This window comes from Cucurbita pepo, chromosome LG17 (genome assembly GCF_002806865.2).
Source record: "Cucurbita pepo subsp. pepo cultivar mu-cu-16 chromosome LG17, ASM280686v2, whole genome shotgun sequence".
Lineage (NCBI taxonomy): Eukaryota > Viridiplantae > Streptophyta > Magnoliopsida > Cucurbitales > Cucurbitaceae > Cucurbita > Cucurbita pepo.
This window is the reverse complement of record NC_036654.1, coordinates 7,587,393-7,610,846: the sequence shown is the minus strand read 5'-3', so window position 1 is coordinate 7,610,846 and position 23,454 is coordinate 7,587,393. Positions and strand designations below refer to the sequence as shown.

At 36.3% G+C, this 23,454-nt stretch overlaps 5 protein-coding genes across 21 annotated transcripts in view; 3 read left to right on the top strand and 2 right to left on the bottom strand.

Moving 5' to 3' along the window:
* LOC111778341 (histone-lysine N-methyltransferase ATX2-like) overlaps positions 1-7,895 on the top strand; it is a 15,167-nt gene extending 7,272 nt beyond the window's left edge. The window contains exons 12-25 of one of the 3 annotated variants that reach the window (XM_023658098.1): positions 610-657; positions 2,264-2,381; positions 2,474-2,539; positions 2,617-2,678; positions 3,080-3,136; positions 3,909-3,977; positions 4,114-4,312; positions 4,890-5,165; positions 5,552-5,613; positions 5,682-5,759; positions 6,457-6,552; positions 6,891-6,994; positions 7,069-7,215; positions 7,512-7,895. In XM_023658098.1, coding sequence (XP_023513866.1) covers positions 610-657; positions 2,264-2,381; positions 2,474-2,539; positions 2,617-2,678; positions 3,080-3,136; positions 3,909-3,977; positions 4,114-4,312; positions 4,890-5,165; positions 5,552-5,613; positions 5,682-5,759; positions 6,457-6,552; positions 6,891-6,994; positions 7,069-7,210 — 1,377 coding nt within the window. In that variant the 3' untranslated portion in view covers positions 7,211-7,215; positions 7,512-7,895. Of the gene's footprint in view, positions 1-609; positions 658-2,263; positions 2,382-2,473; positions 2,540-2,616; positions 2,679-3,079; positions 3,137-3,908; positions 3,978-4,113; positions 4,313-4,889; positions 5,166-5,551; positions 5,614-5,681; positions 5,760-6,456; positions 6,553-6,890; positions 6,997-7,068; positions 7,216-7,511 lie in introns of those variants that run through there. The other 2 variants (XM_023658099.1, XR_002812531.1) reach the window with 2 other exon arrangements.
* Positions 7,896-7,995: 100 nt separating this feature from the next.
* On the top strand, positions 7,996-9,849 carry LOC111778346 (CRIB domain-containing protein RIC4-like). Its single transcript, XM_023658117.1, has 3 exons — positions 7,996-8,759; positions 8,879-9,010; positions 9,424-9,849. The coding sequence occupies exons 1-3, from the start codon at positions 8,621-8,623 to the stop codon at positions 9,663-9,665; spliced, it is 513 nt and encodes a 170-aa protein (XP_023513885.1). The 5' UTR covers positions 7,996-8,620; the 3' UTR covers positions 9,666-9,849.
* Positions 9,850-10,566: 717 nt separating this feature from the next.
* LOC111778347 (cysteine proteinase inhibitor B) lies at positions 10,567-11,141 on the bottom strand. The gene has a single exon (XM_023658118.1). It carries the CDS (start codon positions 11,093-11,095, stop codon positions 10,697-10,699), a length of 399 nt encoding a protein of 132 aa, XP_023513886.1. The 5' UTR covers positions 11,096-11,141; the 3' UTR covers positions 10,567-10,696.
* A 1,888-nt stretch (positions 11,142-13,029) lies between these two features.
* Positions 13,030-15,070, top strand: LOC111778344 (F-box protein PP2-B11-like). 2 transcript variants are annotated; one of them, XM_023658115.1, is made up of 3 exons: positions 13,030-13,413; positions 13,481-13,605; positions 14,488-15,070. In XM_023658115.1, the coding sequence occupies exons 1-3, from the start codon at positions 13,129-13,131 to the stop codon at positions 14,879-14,881; spliced, it is 804 nt and encodes a 267-aa protein (XP_023513883.1). In that variant the 5' UTR covers positions 13,030-13,128; the 3' UTR covers positions 14,882-15,070. The 2 variants fall into 2 exon arrangements, with proteins under 2 accessions (XP_023513883.1, XP_023513884.1); XM_023658116.1 differs by having other exon boundaries at positions 13,034-13,413; positions 13,487-13,605.
* A 429-nt stretch (positions 15,071-15,499) lies between these two features.
* Positions 15,500-22,539, bottom strand: LOC111778343 (splicing factor U2af large subunit B-like). Of its 14 annotated transcripts, none has more exons than XM_023658104.1 (14): positions 22,279-22,537; positions 21,130-21,422; positions 20,700-20,825; positions 19,575-19,645; positions 19,470-19,506; positions 18,871-18,944; positions 18,689-18,736; positions 18,533-18,592; positions 18,131-18,191; positions 17,917-18,029; positions 17,367-17,813; positions 16,670-16,805; positions 16,317-16,381; positions 15,500-15,859 (listed from the first exon to the last, which is right to left on the bottom strand). In XM_023658104.1, exons 1-14 carry the CDS (start codon positions 22,353-22,355, stop codon positions 15,722-15,724), a joined length of 1,746 nt encoding a protein of 581 aa, XP_023513872.1. In that variant the 5' UTR covers positions 22,356-22,537; the 3' UTR covers positions 15,500-15,721. The 14 variants fall into 14 exon arrangements, 13 of the variants coding, with proteins under 13 accessions (XP_023513872.1, XP_023513873.1, XP_023513871.1 ...); XM_023658105.1 differs by having other exon boundaries at positions 18,871-18,941; XM_023658103.1 differs by lacking the exon at positions 19,470-19,506 and having other exon boundaries at positions 16,670-16,802; positions 22,279-22,539.
* Positions 22,540-23,454: the final 915 nt, after the last annotated feature.

Genomic DNA, 23,454 nt, shown 5'->3' with positions numbered 1-23,454 from the left:
CCCCCCCCCCCCCCCCTCAATAGACTTTTGGGGTATACGGGTGCCTTACTTTTAGTTGTTATTGTAGTAAAATTTTAAAAATAAAGATTAGTCATTTTGTTTCCTACAAAAATGAAGGAAATTGTAGACTGTTGTTTCTTAATATTTCTCGAGAGATTTTGCTAGGTTTAGGTGCTGTAGCCAAGAAAAAAAAATGCTTATTTCCAGACAATAAGAAAGAAACTTAAGCATGTTCTGAAATAAGTTTGATCCTTTTGTAAATTTTTATGACTACGGATGGTATAAGCCTCAAATTGGAGTCCTCTTCACAATTCCCTTTGTAATACTCCCTTTAAAACCAATTTAGATTGGAGTCTTTTGTGCGATTCTACCTTCTTGGCCTGGACTCCTCGTCTCCATGGCCTCTAGTTGTTCCTTTTGTTTGTCTGTATATGCGTCTTTGTTTCTCCCCTTTGCTTCTTTTTGAGTAAGGGGCTTAAATGGGCTCTTTTTTATACCCTTTACATTTATTTTTCAATTCTATCAATGATTTCAACTGTCTTATTATTATGATTGTCACAGTTAATGCTTTTGTGTTCCGCTAATCAAGCTTATCATTCTTTTCAATAGGAGTATGAAAATAACCTCTTCTTGCAGTGCGACAAATGCAGAATGATGGTATGTATCTGTCTTCTTTTCATAATTTAATTCAACATGTCATACAAACTATTTTAAAATTTTGAAATAGTATTTTTTATTATTTGCTGGAGTATGAGTTTCAATGTTTGATAACTTTACAAAAAAACCAAAACTAGAAAAATACACAACGAACCCACAACCTTGAAAGAGAATAAAAAACTACAGAACTAAACAAACTCCCCTATAAACATTAAAAATAATATTGGCCTAAATTTAAGCACAGTTTGATAATGATTTGCCTTTTAGTTTTTTGTTTCTAACAATTATGTTGGCTTTCTCATTATACCAATGTTTTTGCATTTCTAGGGATTATTATTTTGATTTAATTACTTAGTATCTAGGGATTATTATTTAGACTTAGTTACCTAGTAACTAGGGGTTATTATTTAGATTTATTGTGACTTATTAACTAGAGATTTATTTAGATTTAGTTACTTAGCATGTAAGGAATTTAGATTATCTAGCTCTTCCACTCTTAAGAAGTCTATCTCCTCTTGAATTGTTTATGATATCGAATTGATGAAACATGTGATGTTAGTAGGAGTCATGAGGAATCCTGAAACATATTTAGCTGGTATACTAGTTGATAATCTTTTGTTAAAGCATTTGAAAGTCTCTTTTCGATTGATGATTGGAGGAATTCAAATTTTCGCAATCAGCAACACCAATAGCAAAAATATCCTTAGATTCCTTCCGAACTCCATTTCTAAATTGAGGTTTGTGGACTAGAGTGATGAAAGAAATCATGGCTCAGTCACCACCAATTAGGATCTAATTGTGTTTTACTCGTTATAATTGTCCAGGAACTAGAAATACTTCTTGGCATACCACAGGCTTTGGAGGTTGTTCTTTTTGTGTTGCCTTGATATCTTTTTCCGTTTCAATTTTTTTTTTTTTTTTTAAATTTCATTTTGAAGTTTGAAGGTTGTTGGTTGGTTTAATGAAGCCTTTTTTGGAAGATTTCTTGGGATTTTATTTTGGTGGCTTGGAGTTTTGTGCGATTGGACGTTTTTGAGTTGGTTCTCCTTTTCGTAATTTGATTATGAATTTATGGGTTCTTGCTTTTGGTTAATATATTCCAGTTGTTTTGGGCTTTCTTTTTCTTCTTCCAAGCTCAAGTTCATTAGTTTTCCTTGGCTTCTCCCTTCTTTCGTATCTTATGTTTGGAGATCAGCATTCTTGGCCCATATTCTGATGTCTTAGTTGGATTATTGTTTTTTCTTTTTTGATGAAGATGATTTAGTTTTATTTGGATTGCTATTTATGTCATTTGTAATCCGTCTTTGTGTTTCTTTTCATTCATGTGTGGAGCTTTGTATCTTTTGCGCATTAGTTTCTTTTCTTAATATCAATAGAAAAGTCTCAGTTCTAGTTAAAAAAATATGGATGACTTACTTCAGTATTCGTGAAATGAAATTTCTGGCATGGTTTATATATTTATGTCAATTAGATGTATGAACTAATTAGTTTCCTCTACTCTTTACCATTTTAATTTCTCTATCCTGCTTTCAAAAAGCTATTTTGTATTTTCTTTTAGATTATAATATTGAAATTCACCTGGAAATTGTTAATTTGTTATACGTAGGTTCATGCTAGGTGCTATGGAGAACTAGAACCAGTTGATGGAGTATTATGGTTATGCAACTTGTGCCGGCCTGGGTCTCCCGACTGTCTTCCACCGTGCTGCCTCTGTCCTGTCATTGGTATTTAAATTCATATCATTAACGTATCATTTCTGTATATAGTCTTTGTATAGTCTTTGTGTTATATTGAATTGTAAATTTATATTTTCCAGGAGGTGCAATGAAGCCTACAACTGATGGACGCTGGGCTCATCTTGCTTGTGCTATATGGATACCTGGTTTGTGAGTTTATTCTTTTAGGTGTTTTAGATAATTTAATATTATAATATGTATTTTCACTTTCCACATTCTGCAGAAACGTGTTTATCTGATGTTAAGAAAATGGAGCCTATTGATGGTCTTAATAGAATCAATAAGGTACTGTCTCTGTTTCTAATGTTTAAATAACTTGGTTTTCAGATTCATACACCTTTTTCCATTTAGAATATTTACCTAAAAACTTCCTAGTTAAAAAGTTCGACGTACTTTGTTTATTACTGATGGAAAAAACCTCAATGGTGGATTTTATTTATTTTGATATGAAATCAAGTCATACTAATTGTCTTCATATATTGGTAAGAAGCCTAGAAGCAAGAACTAAGTTGCGTAAATACCTGTTCTTCTTTTTGTAATTTTAGCTTATTTTGCCTTAAATATTTGAATTTAAGTTGCGTAGCATATTCAATACTCATTGTTTGCCCAGCATAATCAATGCTCATTTTGTTTTAATTTTACGATCCAATAAATGTTCATTTTCGTTTACTATAAACTTAAAACAGGATCGTTGGAAGCTGTTATGCAGCATCTGTGGGGTCTCTTACGGTGCTTGCATTCAAGTAAGTTTGTTATTAATTTAAGCATGGGTGTGTGTAACAGCTGTCTTTCTGATTTAATTACTGTGTTATAATTTGAGCTATCCCCACGCAGCCAATGGTTACAGAAAAAGGAAACCCAGTTGGCAGATATATGCACAATGTAGTTACGATAGACATTAGTATGGTTGATATTCCTCTGGTTGATATGGGATTTTTTGATAAGTGGAGAAGATTTTGAGACTTCGGCTGTGGGGGGTTTTGGGTGATATAGATGGATAGGATTAGACATATACATGTAGACTTCTATTGTTAGAGAGACTTGATAAATTCGTACTTTGGACTTTAAGACGCTGTACCCTTTCTAGGATTTATAGTGGTTCTTACTTTTTTGGCATCCAAGTCCGCAGAAGGGCTTTCTGTTACTCCTGTTCTATTCATGTTAATCTTTAACTTGATATGGTTTTTTCTATTAAAAAAAGCTTGGCTTCTTTTGATGCAATTTGCATTCATCAACTTTTAACATGAATAAATCATATTGGTTGGTCCATGGGACAGATAGGCAACTCATTATATCTCAGGACTCGGTAGGTTATTTACATCAAATAATCTTGTATCAGACAGAGTTTGGTTAGAATAATTGACACAAGTGCAAGTTGACTAAGACAACTAGAGTTACTCCAAATAAAAGTTAAAAGGAAATTTTGATAGAATTATGTGCTTATGACATATTTCCCCATCCCTGCTTTACATTTATTTATATTCTTACTTTTAACTGTTTCTTACTTTGTAACAGTGTTCAAATAATACTTGTTATGTAGCATATCACCCTCTTTGTGCACGAGCTGCTGGTCTTTGTGTTGAGGTATATTTTCCATCCATTATGCATGCATTTGTTGAAGTTTGTTTGCTTGTTTATTTTTAATATTTGTACATACATTTTTGTTTGTAGTATCTATCTTATTCATTTTCTTATTGTTTTCTTTTTTGTAATGTGAAAGCTTGAGGAAGATGACAGGCTCCATTTACTTGCTGCGGATGATGATGAAGAAGATCAGTGTATTCGATTACTTTCCTTTTGCAAGAAACACAGGCCGCCATCTAATGAGCGTTTAATGGCTGAGGATCGTATAGGGCAAGCTGGACAGCAGTGCTCTAATTATACTCCACCATGCAATCCATCTGGTTGTGCTCGTACAGGTTTGATACTCTTCTCTTGTTGAAGTAAATGTGTGATTGGTTGTATAACCGTTACAAAATTTAAAATTAAGGTGACTGGTTTTGTTTCTTTCTTTTGTGTGCTGTTCTTTGGACGAATTCAACTATTCTTTGGGTAAAAACATTTTGATCCTTGTTTTTTCATTGTATAAAGATTTACTCTATAAACCTTAGTTTTCGAGATCTAGTCCTGAACTTTAAAATAGCAACAATTGAGTCCTTGAACAAGTGTGTAACTTTTTAGTCTATGCAGTTTAAAAGTTGTAATAATTTAGTCCCTATTATGAAAAATTTCACAAGTGTAGACTTTTCTTGTGTAATGATTTAGTGTATGTAGTTTATAAACACATTCAGCCACTTGTTAGTTTATTGATCTACATATACAAGAAATTCTATTAAATATAATATCTTCCACGATAGGAGCTAATTTAAATTACAGGGATTAAATTGTTAAAGTTAACTACTGATAGAGGCTACTTTGAAAGTACTAGTATTGAATAGGTTTTGTTAGTTCACATTGAAGTGTTTAATCCTTGATATATTGTCCTCTCCTTGGCAGAGCCTTATAATTACTTTGGAAGAAGAGGGCGCAAAGCACCTGAAGCCGTTGCTGCAGCATCCTTAAAACGCTTGTTTGTTGAAAATCAACCTCATATAGCTAGTGGTTATTCCCAACACTTGTCATCAGGAAACTTATTGCCTTCCAGTGGAGTCCTAGGCTTGAAGTTTTCTCTTCAACATTTGAAAACCTGTCAGCTTGATCCTCAAAACATACTTTCTATGGCTGAAAAATACAAATTTATGAGGGAGACCTTCAGGAAAAGACTTGCTTTCGGTAAGAATTAAATTCAGTAACCTTTGTTTTTTTTACATCCCCATTTTGTAATGGTATTTTTGAAACATTGATTATAATTTTAACTTATTCAGTTACTGTGTTTTTATTTTATATTTGTCTTATTGTTATTGTACTACTTCTGTGTTTTTTCTTAATGAAAAATGAGTAAAAATCATCACAAATAAAAATGTTCTCAATTCAATTCTTGAACTTCTATTTGTGAATGCATTAGCAAGCTATTTTTTTTTTTTTTTTATAAAAAAAATACAGTAAAGGATGAATCACTTTTATGATTGTCCAACATGGGTTTCCTTGAGCATTTAACAAGTTTTCGTTCCCATCCATCTAACTTCCTTTCTTTCAATTGGAATCTCTTTTGGCTCTAGGGAAGTCTGGGATTCATGGATTTGGAATCTTTGCTAAGTATCCACACAGAGCGGGAGATATGGTAAAAAAAATGTTGTTTTCTTTGATTTCTCCTGTTTTCAGTAAGTAAATGAAACTTGATTTCTTCAGGTAATCGAATACACGGGAGAAATTGTAAGACCTCCCATTGCTGACAGGAGGGAGCGGTTCATATATAATTTGTTGGTGGTAAGTTCATTAGTAACCATTAACCTGCCTGCTCATCATTAACTACGATTCCAATATCAATATCTTGGTCTTGTTTTATTATTTATTTTTAATTTGAGTGCCTTGGTGGGCGTGTGTGTGTGTGTGTGTNGGGGTGGTTGATTGTGCCCTTATGTAATGTTAAAACAACCTGGCTCCATTTATTCCTATGTTTTGTTTGGTTGGCTGCCATTTAACTCATGTAGAGTGCTTATTCTTTGATATAGTTGAAGTAGAATAAAATAATTTTTTCACAAACCGACCATTCTTTGAGATGAAGTACTTTCTAGCGTTAGTTTGTTTCGGCTCTCTTGTAATCTGACTGTATAAAGGTGTGCTTGCGTTGTAACATCGTCTGATAAGGCAAGTTTTTTTTTTCTTTTGTAAGGACGTAGTGATTCTTGTGATCCACTTATGAGGTGATTTAGTAGTGTAAAGTTAAAGGTAAGATAGATTCTTCATTTAATTAATTAAGATTTCAAATTGTCACTTGATCTGGAACCTGGGAAGATCATCTTTTTAATTTGGTTTTCTGGACGGAAGTGAATTGTGGGTTTCTTGAATTTGGTAAATTTATGGGCATTCCTCTATTGTATCCTCAAGCAGATGTTGGAGTTTCCCATTCTTCCACCTTCATGAAAACAGACTAAGATAAGTTAATGAGTTCCATTTATTTCAGGGTGCTGGCACTTACATGTTTAGAATCGATGATGAACGAGTAATTGACGCTACAAGGGCTGGAAGCATTGCTCATCTGATCAACCACTCTTGTGAAGTATGTATTACTTTCTCTAGTTATACATTTATTTTTCCTCCTCTTTAAATTTTTTAGCGTTCTATCAAGCTTGATGTCGGGATCGAGAGAATTCTTGTCCTCAAGTAAAGGAGGTTCGATTCTCGAATACAACCTAATGACATATTGGGAACTTGCATTTTCATTGGGGAAAATATCATTAGTGGAAGTTTTCATATCCCCAATAAATATAACCCTTTGGCAAGAGTTTGCTTATGGAAATTGGTTTCCGTTTTCTTTTGTTGCTCTATTTCCATCATTTTCCACTTCAAAACAAGAAATTCTCATTGATTATGTACATTAATGTTTCTTTCATGCAGCCAAATTGCTACTCAAGGGTTATAAGTGTCAATGGAGATGAACACATAATAATCTTTGCAAAGAGGGACATCAAGCGATGGGAAGAACTTACATATGATTATAGGTTCTGCTCATATTTGGTGATTATATCCTATTTTCTGGTATTCTATGGATGCTGACGATTCAACCTGCATTCAGGTTTTTTTCTATTGATGAACAACTAGCATGTTACTGCGGCTTCCCAAGATGTCGGGGTGTAGTCAATGATACGGAAGAGGAAGAACGAGTTTCAAAGCTACATGTATCGCGGACAGATTTAGTAGATTGGAGAGGGGAATGAGGCAGGTCAGCAAAACAGGAATGATCTTTTATTTTTTCTGTTCTTACTTTTGATTGTGAAAATTTGCTTGATCGAGTCCATTTGGAGGTAAATTTCTATTTGTTTTCCGACTTTGTGTAAATGCATGAGCTATCACATTCACTCAGATATTCTCTACACATCTGCCGGTGATCCTTTCAATATATTTTGTTTGGCTACTCGCAACTCTTTTAGACTCTATTCTTCTGTTGAATGTGCCCTGGCTCTTTTCCTTGTTTCATTGTCACCGTGGTTGCTGATTTTTCTGTATTCTCTTGGGCAGAACTATCATGTAAAGTTAATGGCAGCTCACCTTCAGCATGACGTGTAGCACTTTTGCGACGAGTTCTGGCTTCTCAACTCAGCAATGTCTAATCAGGCAATTCTTTTTTTCCTTAATCCCATATTTCCTAATTGTACGAACACAACGTCTGACAGATGTCGAGATTAGCAGTCCAAATTTACAATATTAGCAGAGCATCATAGGAAAGCTTATTCTTAGTCTGGTTGACATATGGGTCCAATGCCCTTGGTTTTGTAGATTTGCCATTAGTTGGGTATCAAATGCTTCCATTGTTAACCATTGATTTTTTTTTCCTTTGAGTTCATTAACCATTGATCTTCTGTACAGAATATTCTGAAAGTAATTGAAAATAATTGTTCTAAATCTTCATGTTATCACTTTTCCAAACCATTTTCCATACTTACCACATGAAGTGAGCAAGAACATAGGAATAATTTGGAACTCCATTTGATTGATTATACCTTTCTTCTGATGGCTATTCCTATATTGGATTGGGAATGATTATTTATGGTTACAAAAAGCAATGCATCTTTAGGAAGAACAAAACAATTGGAAACTTAAACATCACTTAATGTGTGAAACTAGGAGCTAAAACAGAAATTCCTTCCTCTTCACTCTGATATTGATTCAGTGTTTGTTAGTACGGGATTGAGTCTAGATTAAGGGAAAAACCCATATCTTTCCCCATCAACATGAATGTCCACTTACCTTGGTCTTCAAGAGTGGCCCAAAGGGGTTGGCCCCCTATTTGATGTTAACATGTCTTGGCCCATAGGCCCAACCCTAAACCTACTAGAGAGAGAGAGAGAGAGAGAGGATATTAGTTTTGAATTGCACTGTTGAACTAACTATCTAACTAATACCCACCCCTATAATTGAAGATTGTTTTGGAGTAGGTCTTCTATTGTTCCACATTTAAATCATTCTATCTTGCTTCTAAAGCCAGCTTTTGGTAACACTACCAACTCCCTTTCCTTCTCATTTTCATACTTTTCATACCCTTAACTACATCACAAAACCTTATCATTTTCTTCTCAAGTTTCTTCTTCTTTGCTTTTAATCACTTCTACCTTTCCCTTCTTGAAAATATGAGAGCCTTTGCAAAATTTGTGGCTCTTCCCTTCTTCTCGGGTTGTGCTTCTCGCTCTACCGTCGCGACGGGTACGCCCGTTTCTACAACTGAAGGTCGAGAGCTTAATGGTTCAGATGTTAACCCGAGTGTAGCAAGTAAGATCAATGGTTTCCTCTTCTCTTCTCTTCTCTTGTTTCCAAATTCTTTTGTTTGCTCTTTCAACCAAACAGGGTTCCGTTTTAAGGTGTTATATGTTGTTATATGTTATTGTTAGGAAGGGAAGAAAGTGAACACAAAATTTCTGAAGTGAAAATGAAGAACCCTTCTAGTTTCTTCATTTTACTTAACATTTCAAATGGAGTTCATAAGTTGGTCAGAAGCTTCAAAACTTTCTCCCAATTATTTGGTAAGCAAAAACTCTCTATATCTCTTGTAATTATTTATTTACTTGAATTTCATCTCCCATTCGTTATCTTTCAAAAAATGATAGGATCTATTTTGAAATCATACTAAAATGTGATTCTTCAATATGATCGAGTTCAATTATTATTACTTTCAAAGAATTACTAATTTTTGAACAAATAGAGACATGAAATTCTATTATGTTAAAAGTTTTTGAAAATTGGAATTACCCACTTTATCCAACCAATTCAAGCTAATGAAAACACCCACCCCCAATAGAGTATTAGTTGAATAACTCAAAGATTATTATATAAATCCAAAGTTATTAAACAAAATGAGGCATACCCACCAACTAATTTTACCTACCTACCATATTAATGTATTTGTATGTGTTGTGTTGTGTGTGGAAAACCCTAGTTTTGAGGAAGGAGGATGAAGAAGAAGTAGAGGAGGTGGATATGGAGATCGGATATCCAACAGATGTGAAGCATGTGACGCACATTGGCTTGGATGGCTCAACCACTACAAACCCCATTAAGGGATGGGACAATAATCTCACTGACTTTCTCTCTTTCCCTTCCATTTCTCTGAGGCAGTTTGAGCTGTCAATGGCTGCTCAAGCTCAACCTCAACCTCCTCCTCTTCTTCTACATTCATGATCATTCTTTCTTTCTTTCTTTCTTTCTTTCTTTCCCTCTTCAAACCTTTTCATTATGAATGTAGCTTTGATGATTTTAAGGATCCTTAATTTCCCTCCTTAAACCATCTTGGTTTTTGGTTGGTTAAGGACAACATGATGTTTGTATCATATGATGCCATTTTATGAATTTGTTTATACTTCAAGATTCTTCTTTTAAATCGTACAGTTTTATGACACCATTCTTTTAAATCGTACAGTTTTGTGACACCATGTGCTATAGCTGACTATGGTTCGAATCAATTTCCATCTAATTTGACCCAATTTCAAACGATAGTTGTTGCATCTAATTTGACCCAATTTCAAATGATAGTTGGAATCAGTAGTTCAGTTGAGAATTGAATAACGATAGGAATACCAATTTTAAACGATAGGAGCAGTTGAGAATTGAATCTAATTTGACCCAATTTCAAACGATAGTTGGATTGGAGTTGGATTGGAATCAGTAGTTCGGTTGAGAATTGAATAACGATAGGAGTACCAATTTCGAACGAAAGGAGCCGTTGAGAATTGAATCTAATTTGACCCAATTTCAAGTTGTTCAAGAACGGTAACGTTAAGTCAGCTCTATACGCTCTTATTTAGTTGGTTGAGTTAGCGATGTTATCTATTTTGCACTTCAGAAATGTTTTTTTTAAGCTAAATCTTATACTAAAAGAGAAAATATGACTTTTGAAACTTAAGTTCATGTAAAATTGTTAAAAATAAATCCCTTTTTTTTTTCTTATTTAACTTTTAAGCTATCAAATATATTAAATATTAATTTAAACATTTAAAAAATTATAGTCTATAGTTCCATAGTGAATCAGATATCCATTCATATTTTTAGAGATAAATCGATTTAATAAAATATTTGGAAAATAAAAAAATGAAGAAAAATATATAATTTTTTATTTAGTATATAACATGCAAAAACTTCACTCCCCTAACCTCTGCATTTGGTGCAACTCTGTTCCCGACGGACTCGGAAACGCTCACGACGCCCAAAAACCCTCAGAAATTTGAAATCCTACTCGGAAACAATCTCGACGCCGAGAAATCGATAAGCTGCTTAGACCTTAGCCACGGCTTCACGACCACAACCGATTCAAAAATCCTCTTCCGACCATTCTCACTCCCCAAGATCCTCAAGTAATACTTCGTTCCGGCCACCACCTGCCTCTCCGCCGCCAACACCGCCAAGAACTTCACCTCTCCGCTTCCACTCCGCCGCGATCTCCGATTGTACTCCTCCACGCTGAACCTCCCTAATCCCTGCACCTCCTCGTTGCTCCTCACGTCTTTGATTCTTCTTCGTCCGCCTATTCTTCCGCTGTATCCTTCCGCCAGCACCGCCACCTCCAGCAGCGCCAGTACCACGACGGCGATCAGAGAGAGCCTTGCTTTCGTCATCGGCGTTTTTTGTTTCGAGGATGGGAACGAAGAGAAATTGGGGGAGGAAAGGGGTTTTATGGGGAAGGAGATGTGGCGCTGTTTGGACACGAAAATAGGGAAGGAGGTAGCAGAATAGCGGCGTGCCACGTCTTTTCTTGGCTAATGACGCCCACGACAAATGTTTCTTGGAAATCACCACATAAATCCCAACTTTTTTTTTTTAATTACAAAATAAAAAAAATAAATTTTTATTTTTTTATTAAGGCCTCCAAAATATTTAAATTCTTCAAAAAAAAAAAAAAAAAACATATGGTCAACTTGGCTCGTTACGTATGATCATTAAACTCACTGTTTTTAAAACACATCGGGTTAGAAAGAGAATTCAACACCTTATAAGAAATATTTCGTTCTTCTATTCATCAGTCTATACATGATCTCACACATTTACTAATATCAAAGGTCTACTACTCTCGAGGTTTAGCAAGTTCTCAGAACTAAGCAAGACTTGTTCCGAAGATAGTTACTGTGTCAACAGTTACTTATCAAATATATTCGATCGTGTATAAAAAAAATTATTTTTAAAATTTATATTTATTTAGTCCCTAAATTTTTAAATTTTGTATTACACGAGTCTCGAAACTTGGAATTTTGTAGGATGGGGTAAGAAAAGGTTGAATATATGATGGGCGTTGGGGTTATAAGATAGGGAGGAGGGCGTCAGCGAGATGGCGCTGAGAGTATGCTGTTGTCTCTCTGAACACACGCCGCCAACGCACACACTAAACGCCTGCCCTGCTCGCCACGTCTCAACCTGCATGCATGCTACTCTCCCCATCCCTTTTCTTCTTCCTACCTTGGCCCGTAGATATCAAGGCTCCCTTGTCCATACCTACCAAAGTTTCAATGCTTGTTTCGACACTCATCACCTCCACCCTTTCCTTTAGTTACCATGGTCTTGATGCTCCTCCTAATCCTTTGGTGAGGGTCCCACACCTTAACCATAGTACTCGAGGCACCAGTATGATGTCACACTTTGACCATTGTACTCGAGGCATCAGTATGATGCTATACCTCGACCATTGTACTCGAGGTACTAGTATGATGTCACACCTTGACCATTGCATTTGAGGCACCAGTATGAGATGTCACACCTTGACCATTGTACTCGAGGCACCAGTATGATGCCACACCTAGACCATGGTACTCGAGGCACCAGTATGATGTCACACCTAGACCATGGTACTCGAGGCACCAGTATGATGTCACGCCTAGACCATTGTACTCGAGGCACCAATATGATGCCACACCTTGACCATTGTACTCGAGGCACCAGTATGAGATGTCACACCTTGACCATTGTATTGAAGGCACCAATATAATGTCAAACCTTGACCATTGTACCCAAGGCATCAGTTTGATGCCACACCTCGACCATTGTACTCGAGACACCAATATAATTGCTACACCATGACCACTCGAGGCACCAGTATGATGTCACACCATCTCACCCGAGGCACCAATATGATGCCACACTCGGAACATTGTATTCAAGGCACCAGTATGATGCCACGCCTTGACCATTGTACTCGAGGCACCAGTATGAGATGCCACACCTTGACAATTGTACTCGAAGCACCAGTATGATGCCACACTTCGACCATGGTACTCGTGGCAATAATATCCACCCACGTCGTCAAATTTTTCTTTACAAATTCAACAAAAGAAACTATTACAAGAAAGAAAAACTATTACAAGAAAGAAAGGAGAAGAACATCAAAATTCAAGTCAAGACAAGCATAATTCAAATTGAAATTAAGGCACTAAAAAGATGAAAACTCCAAATTATTTGAAAAAAAAAAAAAAGTAAAATTCACAATTATTTCAATTATATACGCAATGAATGAATATGATAGATAATTTGTGGGTTTAAAGAGTAAAGTTATTCCCAATAAAAGAACAAAAAAGTTAGTGAAGCAGTGGCATAGCTTTATTCACGTGCTTTCTCTGCAACTCTTCCATTATTGGCGAAAGGGAAAGGAAAGGGCAACGGAATGGACGACATCGACTGGCTCACCCAGCTCCCGGAGGAGTGCATCTCTCGCATCCTCGCCCTAGCGCCGGTGAAGGACGGTTGTCGAGCCGCCGCAGTCTCCCGGACCTTCAGATCCATCGCTAGTTCCGACGCTGTTTGGGAAGCTCGGCTGCCCTCCGACATCAAAGACGTCATTTCGCAGTCGTCATCGCCGTCGTTGCCGGAGTTTCTGAATTCATTGTCGAGGAAGGATCTGTACTTTCGTCTCTCCGATCATCCACTTCTGATCGGCACCGGAAACACGGTAAAAAAAATTAGTGATAATTTGAAAGAAAAGCTTAATTTGATGAGATGTTCTTGAATCGTATAAGTTTCAGAGCTTCGGTTTGGAGAAAGAGAGTGGGAAGGTGCGGTACATGAGAGGAGCAAAGGACTTGAAGATCGTTTGGTCTGACACTCCCCAATATTGGCGATGGGAACATGACCCTCAATCTAGGTATTCACCTCGACTTTCTTGTACTCACTCCAATAACTCTTTTACTTGCTTTCTAATCAATTTTCTTTCATCTACACTTAGAATAACTTGGTGTTTTTCTATGAAACTAACCAATAAGTGAGATCCCCTGTAATGCTTTACTTTTAATTCTCTATCGCTAACTATGTTTATGATGAAACAATACTTCGCTAACTATGTTTATGATGAAACGATACTTGATTCTAATATGTTTTCTTCTTCCATGGAAAACTGAATTTTCTTGGTAATGTGGATGGTGAGATCTCACATATGGTTAGAAGGAGAACGAAGAATTTTCTATAAGGATGTGGGAACAGTGAAATGTGAGATCTCATTGGTTGGTTGGAGAGGAGAATGAAACATTTTCTATAAGGATGTGAAAACTTTTCCTACCATATGCATTTTGAAGGGAAACCTCAAAGAGAACAATATCTGCTTGGTGGCGGACTTGGATGGTTACAAATGGTATCAGCGCCAAACAGGCGATGTGCCAGCGAGAAGGCTAAGCTCTGAAGAGGGGTGGACGAGAAGGTGTGCTAGCAAGGATCCGAAGAGAGGTGGATTAGGGGAGTCTTAAATTGATTGGAGGGAACGAGTGCCAGCAAGGACGCTGAATTCCAAAGGGGGTAGGTTGTGAGATCCCACATCGGTTGAGAAGGAGAACAACGAAGTATTCTTTATAAGAGTCTGAAAACCTCTCCCTAACAAACACATTTTGAAAACCTTGAAGAGAAAACCTGAAAGGACAATTTTTGCTAGCGGTGGACTTAGGCTGTCATGAATTCTATATCCCAACTCTAAGTTTGATCGAGCCAAGGATCTTTGTTGTATATTTCATCTTATTAACAAAAAAATTTGTATCAGGTTTGGTGTAGTGGCCAGGTTGGATCATGTGTGGTGGCTTGAAATAGAAGGCAGGATTGAAGCAAGAAAGTTGAGTCTGAAAACAAACTACGCAGCTCATTTTGTGTTCAAGCTTACGGAGGAGGCACAGGTGTTCGAGAGGAAGCCGGTCAAGTTGCGGGTTTATTCTGAAGGGGACGACACCCAAGAACCAAAGCAAGTGCTGTTGGAACCTCCTGAAGGAGCTCCCACTCAAATTCGAGAAAGACAAGACGGGTGGATGGAAGTTCATATGGGTGAGTTCTATAACGACTTGGGAGACGATGGCTCCATTATCTTCAATCTACAGCAGCTCGCTCGTAGCCCTTATCAAGGCTTGATTGTTGAAGGAATTGAGATCCGACCTGTAAACTGATATCATTGTTCATATGCTTGGAGCTCCTCCTTTAAATAATGCCAAGGGGTATATGTTGTATATCAGCCCCTCAGCCATCGAATTTGGACCTATTATTGGAGGTTGTTTGATGCTTTTTTAGGCTATTAGCTTCCTCTTGTGCTTCTATGGTTGGCTACTATATTCAAGCACGAATGAGTTTGTCTGATATGTATGCAAGATCTCAATCCTCGAACTGATCCCCACAGAGAATTCCCGCCCCAATGCCCTCGAAACTAAAACAAAAAGTAGGCAGAATAGACATCATTTCGATAAATGATTTAGAAAAGAAGAAACTCTAATATGATCTGAGAAAACTCGAGCTCTATGGCAAGATGGTACAAGCCTCAGTTCAAGAGTACCTTGCCAAGGAGATTCGTCATGTCAGCCATGCCCCAAACATGCTACTTAACCAAGCAACTTACAAAGATTTGATCAAAACATAATCACAAAATAAAATCGAGTACGATATTAATTTCGACAGAGCATCCTACCCCAAAAATTTTACATTAGTTTAGAGTGGCCGCCTGAGCATAGAAGAGGAATGGCAAGTAGATCCTAAGGCTTTACAAAGATTTGATCAAATCAAATGGAACCAAATTTTCCAACATCAGTTAATTTAAATAGGTTAAGAGAGATTCAAGAATCTAACAATCTAAATCTAGATCACTTGCATTACTTGGCTACTCAATTCAGATTCAAGATTAACACACAAACTTACCACCACATTAAGAATAAAGGTAAATTTTTTTTTTTCTTTTTTCTTTTTTTCTCTTTCTAATGACAGATTTGTCCAACAACTGTGTAAAAGTGAAAGGAGGTTTAGTCATCATACTCCCCTTGGGCAAACTTGTTCTCTGGATAGAATACAGCCACTACTTGGTTCCCTCCAAATTTTCTTCCATTCAAACCAGCTCGAGCCTTGGTTGCGCTGTCAATGTCTGCATACTCCAAAAACACCTGGTGTATAGAACATGTCTGGAAACGATTAGACTTTCTAGAATAACATGACAAAAATCTTAAACTCAACTACACTTTCAGTTTTTTACAAATCTCTACCACTCAAAATTTGTTCCATATGATTTGGGAAAGGTTAGGGTTTTTAGTCCCAGCGGTTCAAGAAGTTAGAATTCCGTTCTTATGGTTTGATAAAACCCTCAAATATTTATGAAGGTTTGTCAAACCATGGGGGCTAATTTTAACATTTAAAGTCAAAAAGACTGAATTCTAAATTTCTCAAAACCAAAAGCACCAAATTCGTAATTTAACCATCTTAATATGATAAGATGAATGCTTTTGCAACCTTTGAGCACTCAAATGTATGAAAAAAAAAATTGGGTTTGCAGGACGAATAAACTGGCAGATAATTCTCAAAATGGAAAAATGGAAAGCATGGTTGAAATTCAGTAAGTCATGCCTTTCCAACTCCGGGTGCTGCATCATTGGGTCTTGGACGTGGGATAACGACGTTCACTAATGTACCTGCAAAGACATAATATAAACACTTGGAACCACAAATTTGCAGAATCAAGTAAGAAACTTATATTGGGTCGGCGTATAAAGATAGAAGGTTATGGAGGCTTCTGTCTGTAAGTTATTTGTCTGATTCTTTCTACCAGAATGTGAGGACAAGAAAAGGCTGTAAAACAGAGATATCACACAGAAAAAACAAACAAGGAAACAATAAGTATGCAATGAAGCATTGAGGATCATATCTACTATATAGAATCTATGGCGTTATGTAAACATTCAAACAATGTATTAGCTTACCAAACTTTTCGCCTTCCCCTCGCATGTCTTCCATGATATCTTCGTAGTCTTCATCGTTAATAAGCTCTTCAGGGGAAACAACTTGTGTAAGACAAAGGACCTTGGTGGATACAGCCCCTGGCTGTAGCATCAGCTTCTGCAAAAAGAATTCGGTAAGACAGCAATAAATCCAAGATAATACTTCACAGCGATAAATTACCATATTAAGAGATAGATGACCAACAAAAATTTAACCAAGAGCAAACTAAAGAGCAGTACAGATTCAGGTCTTATTTCGATTTATTCATGCTTTCATTAATAGGTGCACTTGAAATGCATACCAGACAAGGAAACTAAAGCAGGCTAATTGCCACTAAAAGTCATTTATCGCTATTTAGGATAGTCCATGCATTTTACAAAAGTTTACAAGTTTAGACTATTTTTGGGAATTTTCAGTCCTTCAGATCATTCAAAGGAACTCAACAACGTGCTGGCTGAATAAAAAATTCAATGGAACTATCTAGTTAATAAAGGTTACTTAATGGAAATATGCAATTAGCATTCTTCTCCAAGTTAATCGGTTGAAATACAAAGACATACATAACGATAATCTCAATGATGTATGCCTATTTTAAAACTCCTATGTAGGAGAAGGGCATTGCATGTGCTGTTCAAAAATTCAACATAAATAGAGGGAAGGCCTACCAACTTTACTCACCTGCAATGCAATTTGCTGCTGTGCGTGTAACAGAACACTTTCTTGCTCTGGTTTGGGCTGGTTGGTACCTTGATTAGCACGTCGAACAGTGAGCGTCTTATCACCCATTTTAATACCATTGAGGGCTGCACAGGCTATGTCTGTGACTGAAAGATCTTGGTAAACACAAAATGCGTAGCCTTTTGAATTTCCAGTTTCCCTATCTTTCACCAGATCAAAACCTCGCAAGGGCCCAAAAGACTCCAGCAACTCCCTGACCTGAGCTTCTGTGAAGTAATAGGGTAGTCCACCCACAAAAATGCGGTCTGGACCCTCAAGACCACCAGCAGAACCTGGTGTTAGACCAACAGCTGCTAGGTTCAGATTGGGATTCGGCTGGCTGGGACCAAGCGTTGCAGCAAGTGAAGGATTGTAATCACTAGGCCTTCGCACCTTGACAGGCGCTCCCTAATTTGAAAAATAATAAGAAATAAGAAAAATGTACTTCACAATAAATTTTGTCTGAACATAAAATATGTATATAAGATACACACTAATGAAAACTACGCACCTCAAAGATGATACCATCCAAGGCCATTGCATTACTAGCTTCCTCAACAGATCTCATTTCCACAAAAGCAAACTTTTTCTCATGATTTATGTACACGTTGACCACCGCATCTCCTATAAACGATAGATGGCCAACATAAGAATTGGTTAATTTGGCATAAAAATAGAAATAAAAAATGAAGTAATTTTAGATGGAAAGAAAAAGAACCCCATACCAGGGCCAGCGGTATTTCCTCCTATTGCTGCCATGACCTGACTGAAAAATGTGGCAACAGACTGCAAACAACAAATAAACTTTGTGAGTAAAGGAGATGAACGAGGTTATTGCCACTACACTTGAGAAAAGGAGATGAACAGACATAGCCAAGATAAGTTATTCAAAGTTTTCTTTGAGTCAACAGGTAGGATAATAATTCATGTTTGGCAATACAGAATAAAAAAAATCAATAATTAATGGAAACTAAGACCTTCCCAGAACAAATTAGCTAAAGATCTGCAATTGGATGCAAAAGGTATAGAACTCCAGATAAGAATACATATGAAGATACGGACTTCAAATATTAAATAATATAGTAAAATATGAATAAAAGAAGAGTGCCAAGAGGTGCAAAATAAACCTGTTCATTGGCCGTTGGCGGTAGCCCTCCAACATAAACGCGCCGTGCATGTCTTGTAGCCTAAAAAATAACACCAAAGTTTCAAAGTTCAACTTAAAATGCGTAAAACCAAAAGAAAGAAAGAGAGAGAGAGAGATAAACAAGGCAAATCATTACCTGCTGGGTCATTGCCTGAACCGGCATAACAGGAAGTGCTCCAAAGGGCTGCATGAAAACAAATAAAAGTCAAAACAAGGTAAAGTTTAAATATATAAATTCGGTCAGATAATAAATGCCATTTTTCAAAAGATCATGTATTGTTCCATTTTTTAAAAAAGATATGGGAGAGGCAGAATTACCTGGCCCGTTGCCAGTGGAAACATGGCAGGAAACATTCCAGGAATAGCTGGAGTTGTCCCAGGAATCTGGCCTGCTAAAGAAATGACGCTATATCTCAGAAAATAATCATAATCAACCCAACAACATTGGCACACATAGGATTTCAAGTATCACCTGAACCTACTTCATGCTTCACGAAACACAATATGATGCGACTTAGCCTCTTTGATAAATTCTTTAAGCATACAAATTTTATACATGTACATATTCTGAAAAATATTTGTAAGACTACCCAAAAAGGAATAAGTTTCCAGATGAAGACGAACAAGATCCATCTAACCGGTGCATTGGTCCTTCTTGCACATAAAAGCTACAGAAGTCAGCTCACGCCCATTGTCAGCACATAGGGGCAAGTAGCCCAACATTGCCTTCTCAAACATTGGACGAGACATAGAAACAAAACAACAAACAAACACCAAACACAAGCAACAAAAAACCAAAATACCTCTCAGTTTCAGAATGAGTGTACCAATTTAATAATAAATAATAGCATAGCCTGCTCAAAGACCACATTTTTAAATTGCTACATATGCAGATGAAGGAACAAAATATAGCTTACCAAATGACACCATGCAATTTGTTGTCAACTTTCCACACTATATCCAACAAAGAAAAGCAGTTAAATAATACAAAAGGATATTCCTGTGTGCAAGGAATTAGGTACCTGAAGCAGCAGTTGCACCAGGCAATATTGCAGTAGTCGGAGGAGCCATGTCAAAACCACTAATTCTTTTGCTGCAGATAAAGAGATGTTAGCATAACAAGTTCAGAGACAAAAGAAGCAGAAAGGCGCTAAACCTTGAAATCTCATCACCGTGAGAGAGAAACTGTATAATGCAGAAGAAATTCAACCTAAACTAAAAAATTAACAGGTATCTATGTGACGAACGGAGCACTCGAGAAACCAAATAAAGATAACCTGTCGCTCACAATAAAATGTTGAGTGGATACATGATTCCAAACCATACAACTTCTTTCTGGGAAACACTACCCAGATACACAGCTCAAAAACAAGATGTGGACGTCCCTTATATTCCATGGCAACTTAGAACTTAGAAGAACATATTAACAATTGTCTATGGTCCATAGGAAAATAGAACTCTATCCATACTAAACAAAAAATGAAACGGCAAACAAATGTTTCATAACATTCCGCATACTGACTAATTTTCTAACGTTCAAATCTTTCAAAAGAATGATGCAAAAAAAAAAAAAATAATAATAATAATAATAATCATTGAAAACAATGAAACATACAAGACAAAGGCCTCTCCAATTGGTGCAAATCAAAAAAAGACCAAAATTACAAAACTCCTGATGAAAGACGCACTTGAAGAGAAAGAACCAAAATTAAAGTTCTCTCAAATCAACTCCACCTCTTTCTTTATAGACGACTGACAGACAAAAATAGTACTCACTCTCATTGTTGATAAATCTGGTTAAAGTAGTATTGGTAATTGTGTAATGTGAGGAACTTGCAAAAGTAGAATGCAGTTGGAGAAATGCCAGAGAACTATAAGTGCACAAAAACTCAATCTTTCACATTTTAAATTATAACTGCAGATAGTTATTCAAAATCTCAACAAAACCCATACAGTTGACTTAAATATCAACATATCAATCTATGGCTTTTAAACACATTATCTTACTGCTCACATTTAATAGCTGTCAATTACAATCAAATAGTCGAAATATTAAAAATCTACAAAGTTACAACCCATAAACTTCAGGTAGATGTACATTGATACCGTATAAAAGAAAACCATAACTCTTAACTTCTATTACCAACCTTTTGGAGCGTGATCTTGATCGTGAAGGAGAAGGAGTTCTTGACCGATGCTCAGATATTCCCTTTGAGCGTGAACGAGACCTACGTCTATGTCTGTCTTCTCGGTCTTTATCATAGTCTCTCCTCCTATAAATGAAACAAACCAATTTATGCCATTGCCTCTGATTAGAATAAGAAATATTAACCCAAAAAAGGTCGGAGCACTTAAAGTTCCTTTATACACTACGTGACAATGCAGGTGACCTTGTTCTAATTTTAAATCCCTGAAGTGCAAGAGGTAAGGGCCAATAATGCATTATGAAAAACAAAAGCTAGGCAAATTAATACAGAAACCACTATCAGTAGAACTATAAAATGTAAGCAGAAAATAATGAAATTAAACTCCCATTACCTGTCATAGCAGAAAATAATGATATTAAACTCCCATTACCTGTCATAGTCTCTACTCCTGAAGTAATCGTCATCATCTCTACTTCTTCCTCTTTCCCTCCTATCACCTCGATCCCTATGGCGGTCTCTATGATGACGGTCATGATCCCTATCACGGTCTTTGTCACGATCCCTATCCTTTTCTCGATCTCTTGCTCCGTCCTTGCTTTTCTCTCTGTCCCTTTCTCTTCCTCGGTCCCGATCCCTCTCCCTGTCCCTCTCCCGATCACGCCCCTTGTCTCTTTCTTTTTCTCGACTTTTTGAACTCTCTCTTTCATAGTCTCGAGAAGCATGCTGTAAAAGAATGATTTGTCAGTAACACTTGATTTCTTCAAAATCTTTTAATTTATAAGAAACTATTTCAATCATAAAATTATATATAAGAGGAAGGGGAGGAAAAGCCTCAATCCAAGCTAAGGAAGAGAATACAACAGACCTTTTAATGCGGGGGAGAGCAAGCAGAAACAGATCCAATTCCCAATATCCACCCAATTGCCTAACGTCAACTAAAACAATGTCTCCCAATGAAAAAGAATACCGAGAATTAACTTATGGTCAATAGGTTTCTCCAAAACCATGAGCAACTCCAAATACTAATGGATTTCAAATGAATTCCATCGTTCGTTATCCCTAGAAATATAAGGGTTAAGATCCTAAATGCATTAATTCAGTTTTTACTTGGAAAGTCTTCAAGAAAAAAATGGGTAGATTTCTTCGAATTTCATAGAATTTTTTTGTTGATTTAACCTTAAATCGTGATTTAAATGTTGTATTACTTAAACTGTTATTCTCTTATACTTCATAAGAAACGACCAAACAAAAATAATAAATTCTTTCTCGTTCCAAACAAGATATAGAGAATTAGTATTGGAAATCATGGAAGTTAAACCATTTCATGAATTTTCTTGGCTCAAGATGGAAGTTTGAAGGTGATATTTCAGTCTTTCAGACTACTCAAAACTCAAACTACGACAGAATATCAAACTTCAACTGTCCCACTGATAACTGAAACTAAAGAATGTGACAACTAAACTCGATTTGAGCTCCAATTGCAAATATTTTCAGGTTAGAAGCAGCACTATCATCGATTCCCAAAATCTCAGCTAAACCGTAAAATAACAAATGAATTGCGCATGTATGAGTAAAAGACCTGAGATTTGGAATCACTGTGAGTATCATGGCCACCATGGCTGCCCCCACGAGCTTGAGGAGAAAAACCATCGCCATAGTTGTCTACATCTTCCCCATTACCTTCGTACCTGCCGTCGTAATCCGTCATGTCCAAATTTGATGTATGATCCACCGAATATCGTTCTGGTATTTGGAAATTTTTCTCGACAAAATTTTTGCTGAAAATTTTGAGGAAGCAAAGCCAACGAGAATCCTAGGGTTAGGAAGAGAGTTCCCTCTGCTTATATATCCGTCTCTAAGTAGAAGCCCTCGCAGAAAGAGACGTCCCCCAATGGGTATTTTTGGTAATTCGGTAAACAATGGATAAATCTTGGGAGCTCAAATATTTTATTTTTCATAATTTTATATTTTATATTTATTAATTTCTTCCGGTAACAAAATACATTTTTTCTCCTAAATTTTGAATTTATTATTATTATTTTTTTATATATACTTAATATTCTTCGGTAATAAAAAAAAAAAAATTTCCTCTAAAATTTGAATTTAAACATTTTAAAAAATAATATTCAAATTTTGAATTTAATCTCTAATTTATATAATTTAAATTGTATTTTAATTGGTCTGATTAATAAAAAACATGTTTTTCGTTTGAGATATTCTCTTACCGAAGTAGGTTCTAGTTACACTTTTAACGTACTACAGACGAAATTAGTATTAATTTAGTTCAATCTAAACTAATTTTTATAGAAACTCGTTAAATCTCAACTTCAACTACCTTGATGGCTGCGGAGATCACTCCCTGTGATCTCAGCTAATTCGTCCACAACTGAACCGTCTATTTGATTTCTTTATTGGCAAATTTCACAGTTCATTTGGTAGGTTGTGTTACTTCGACAGTCTATTCAACAACCTATTTTAGATCTCCCGTCGACTCAAAACCAGCTTCAGTAACTTGACATGGCAAGAGGCTTCGACACAATGGATGCCCAATCCCTACTGCGTAACGAGGGTCATCTTTCAACTTCTTCAGGGATCGCAACCAAATGAGGGATGAAAATAACTCGTCGTCGAAATTTTCATTTATTTGATTTCAACAGACTAATTCCACCACTAATGCACTAGTTATACCTGTATCCTCTTGTATCTATATATATATATATATATATATATATATATATATATATATATATATATA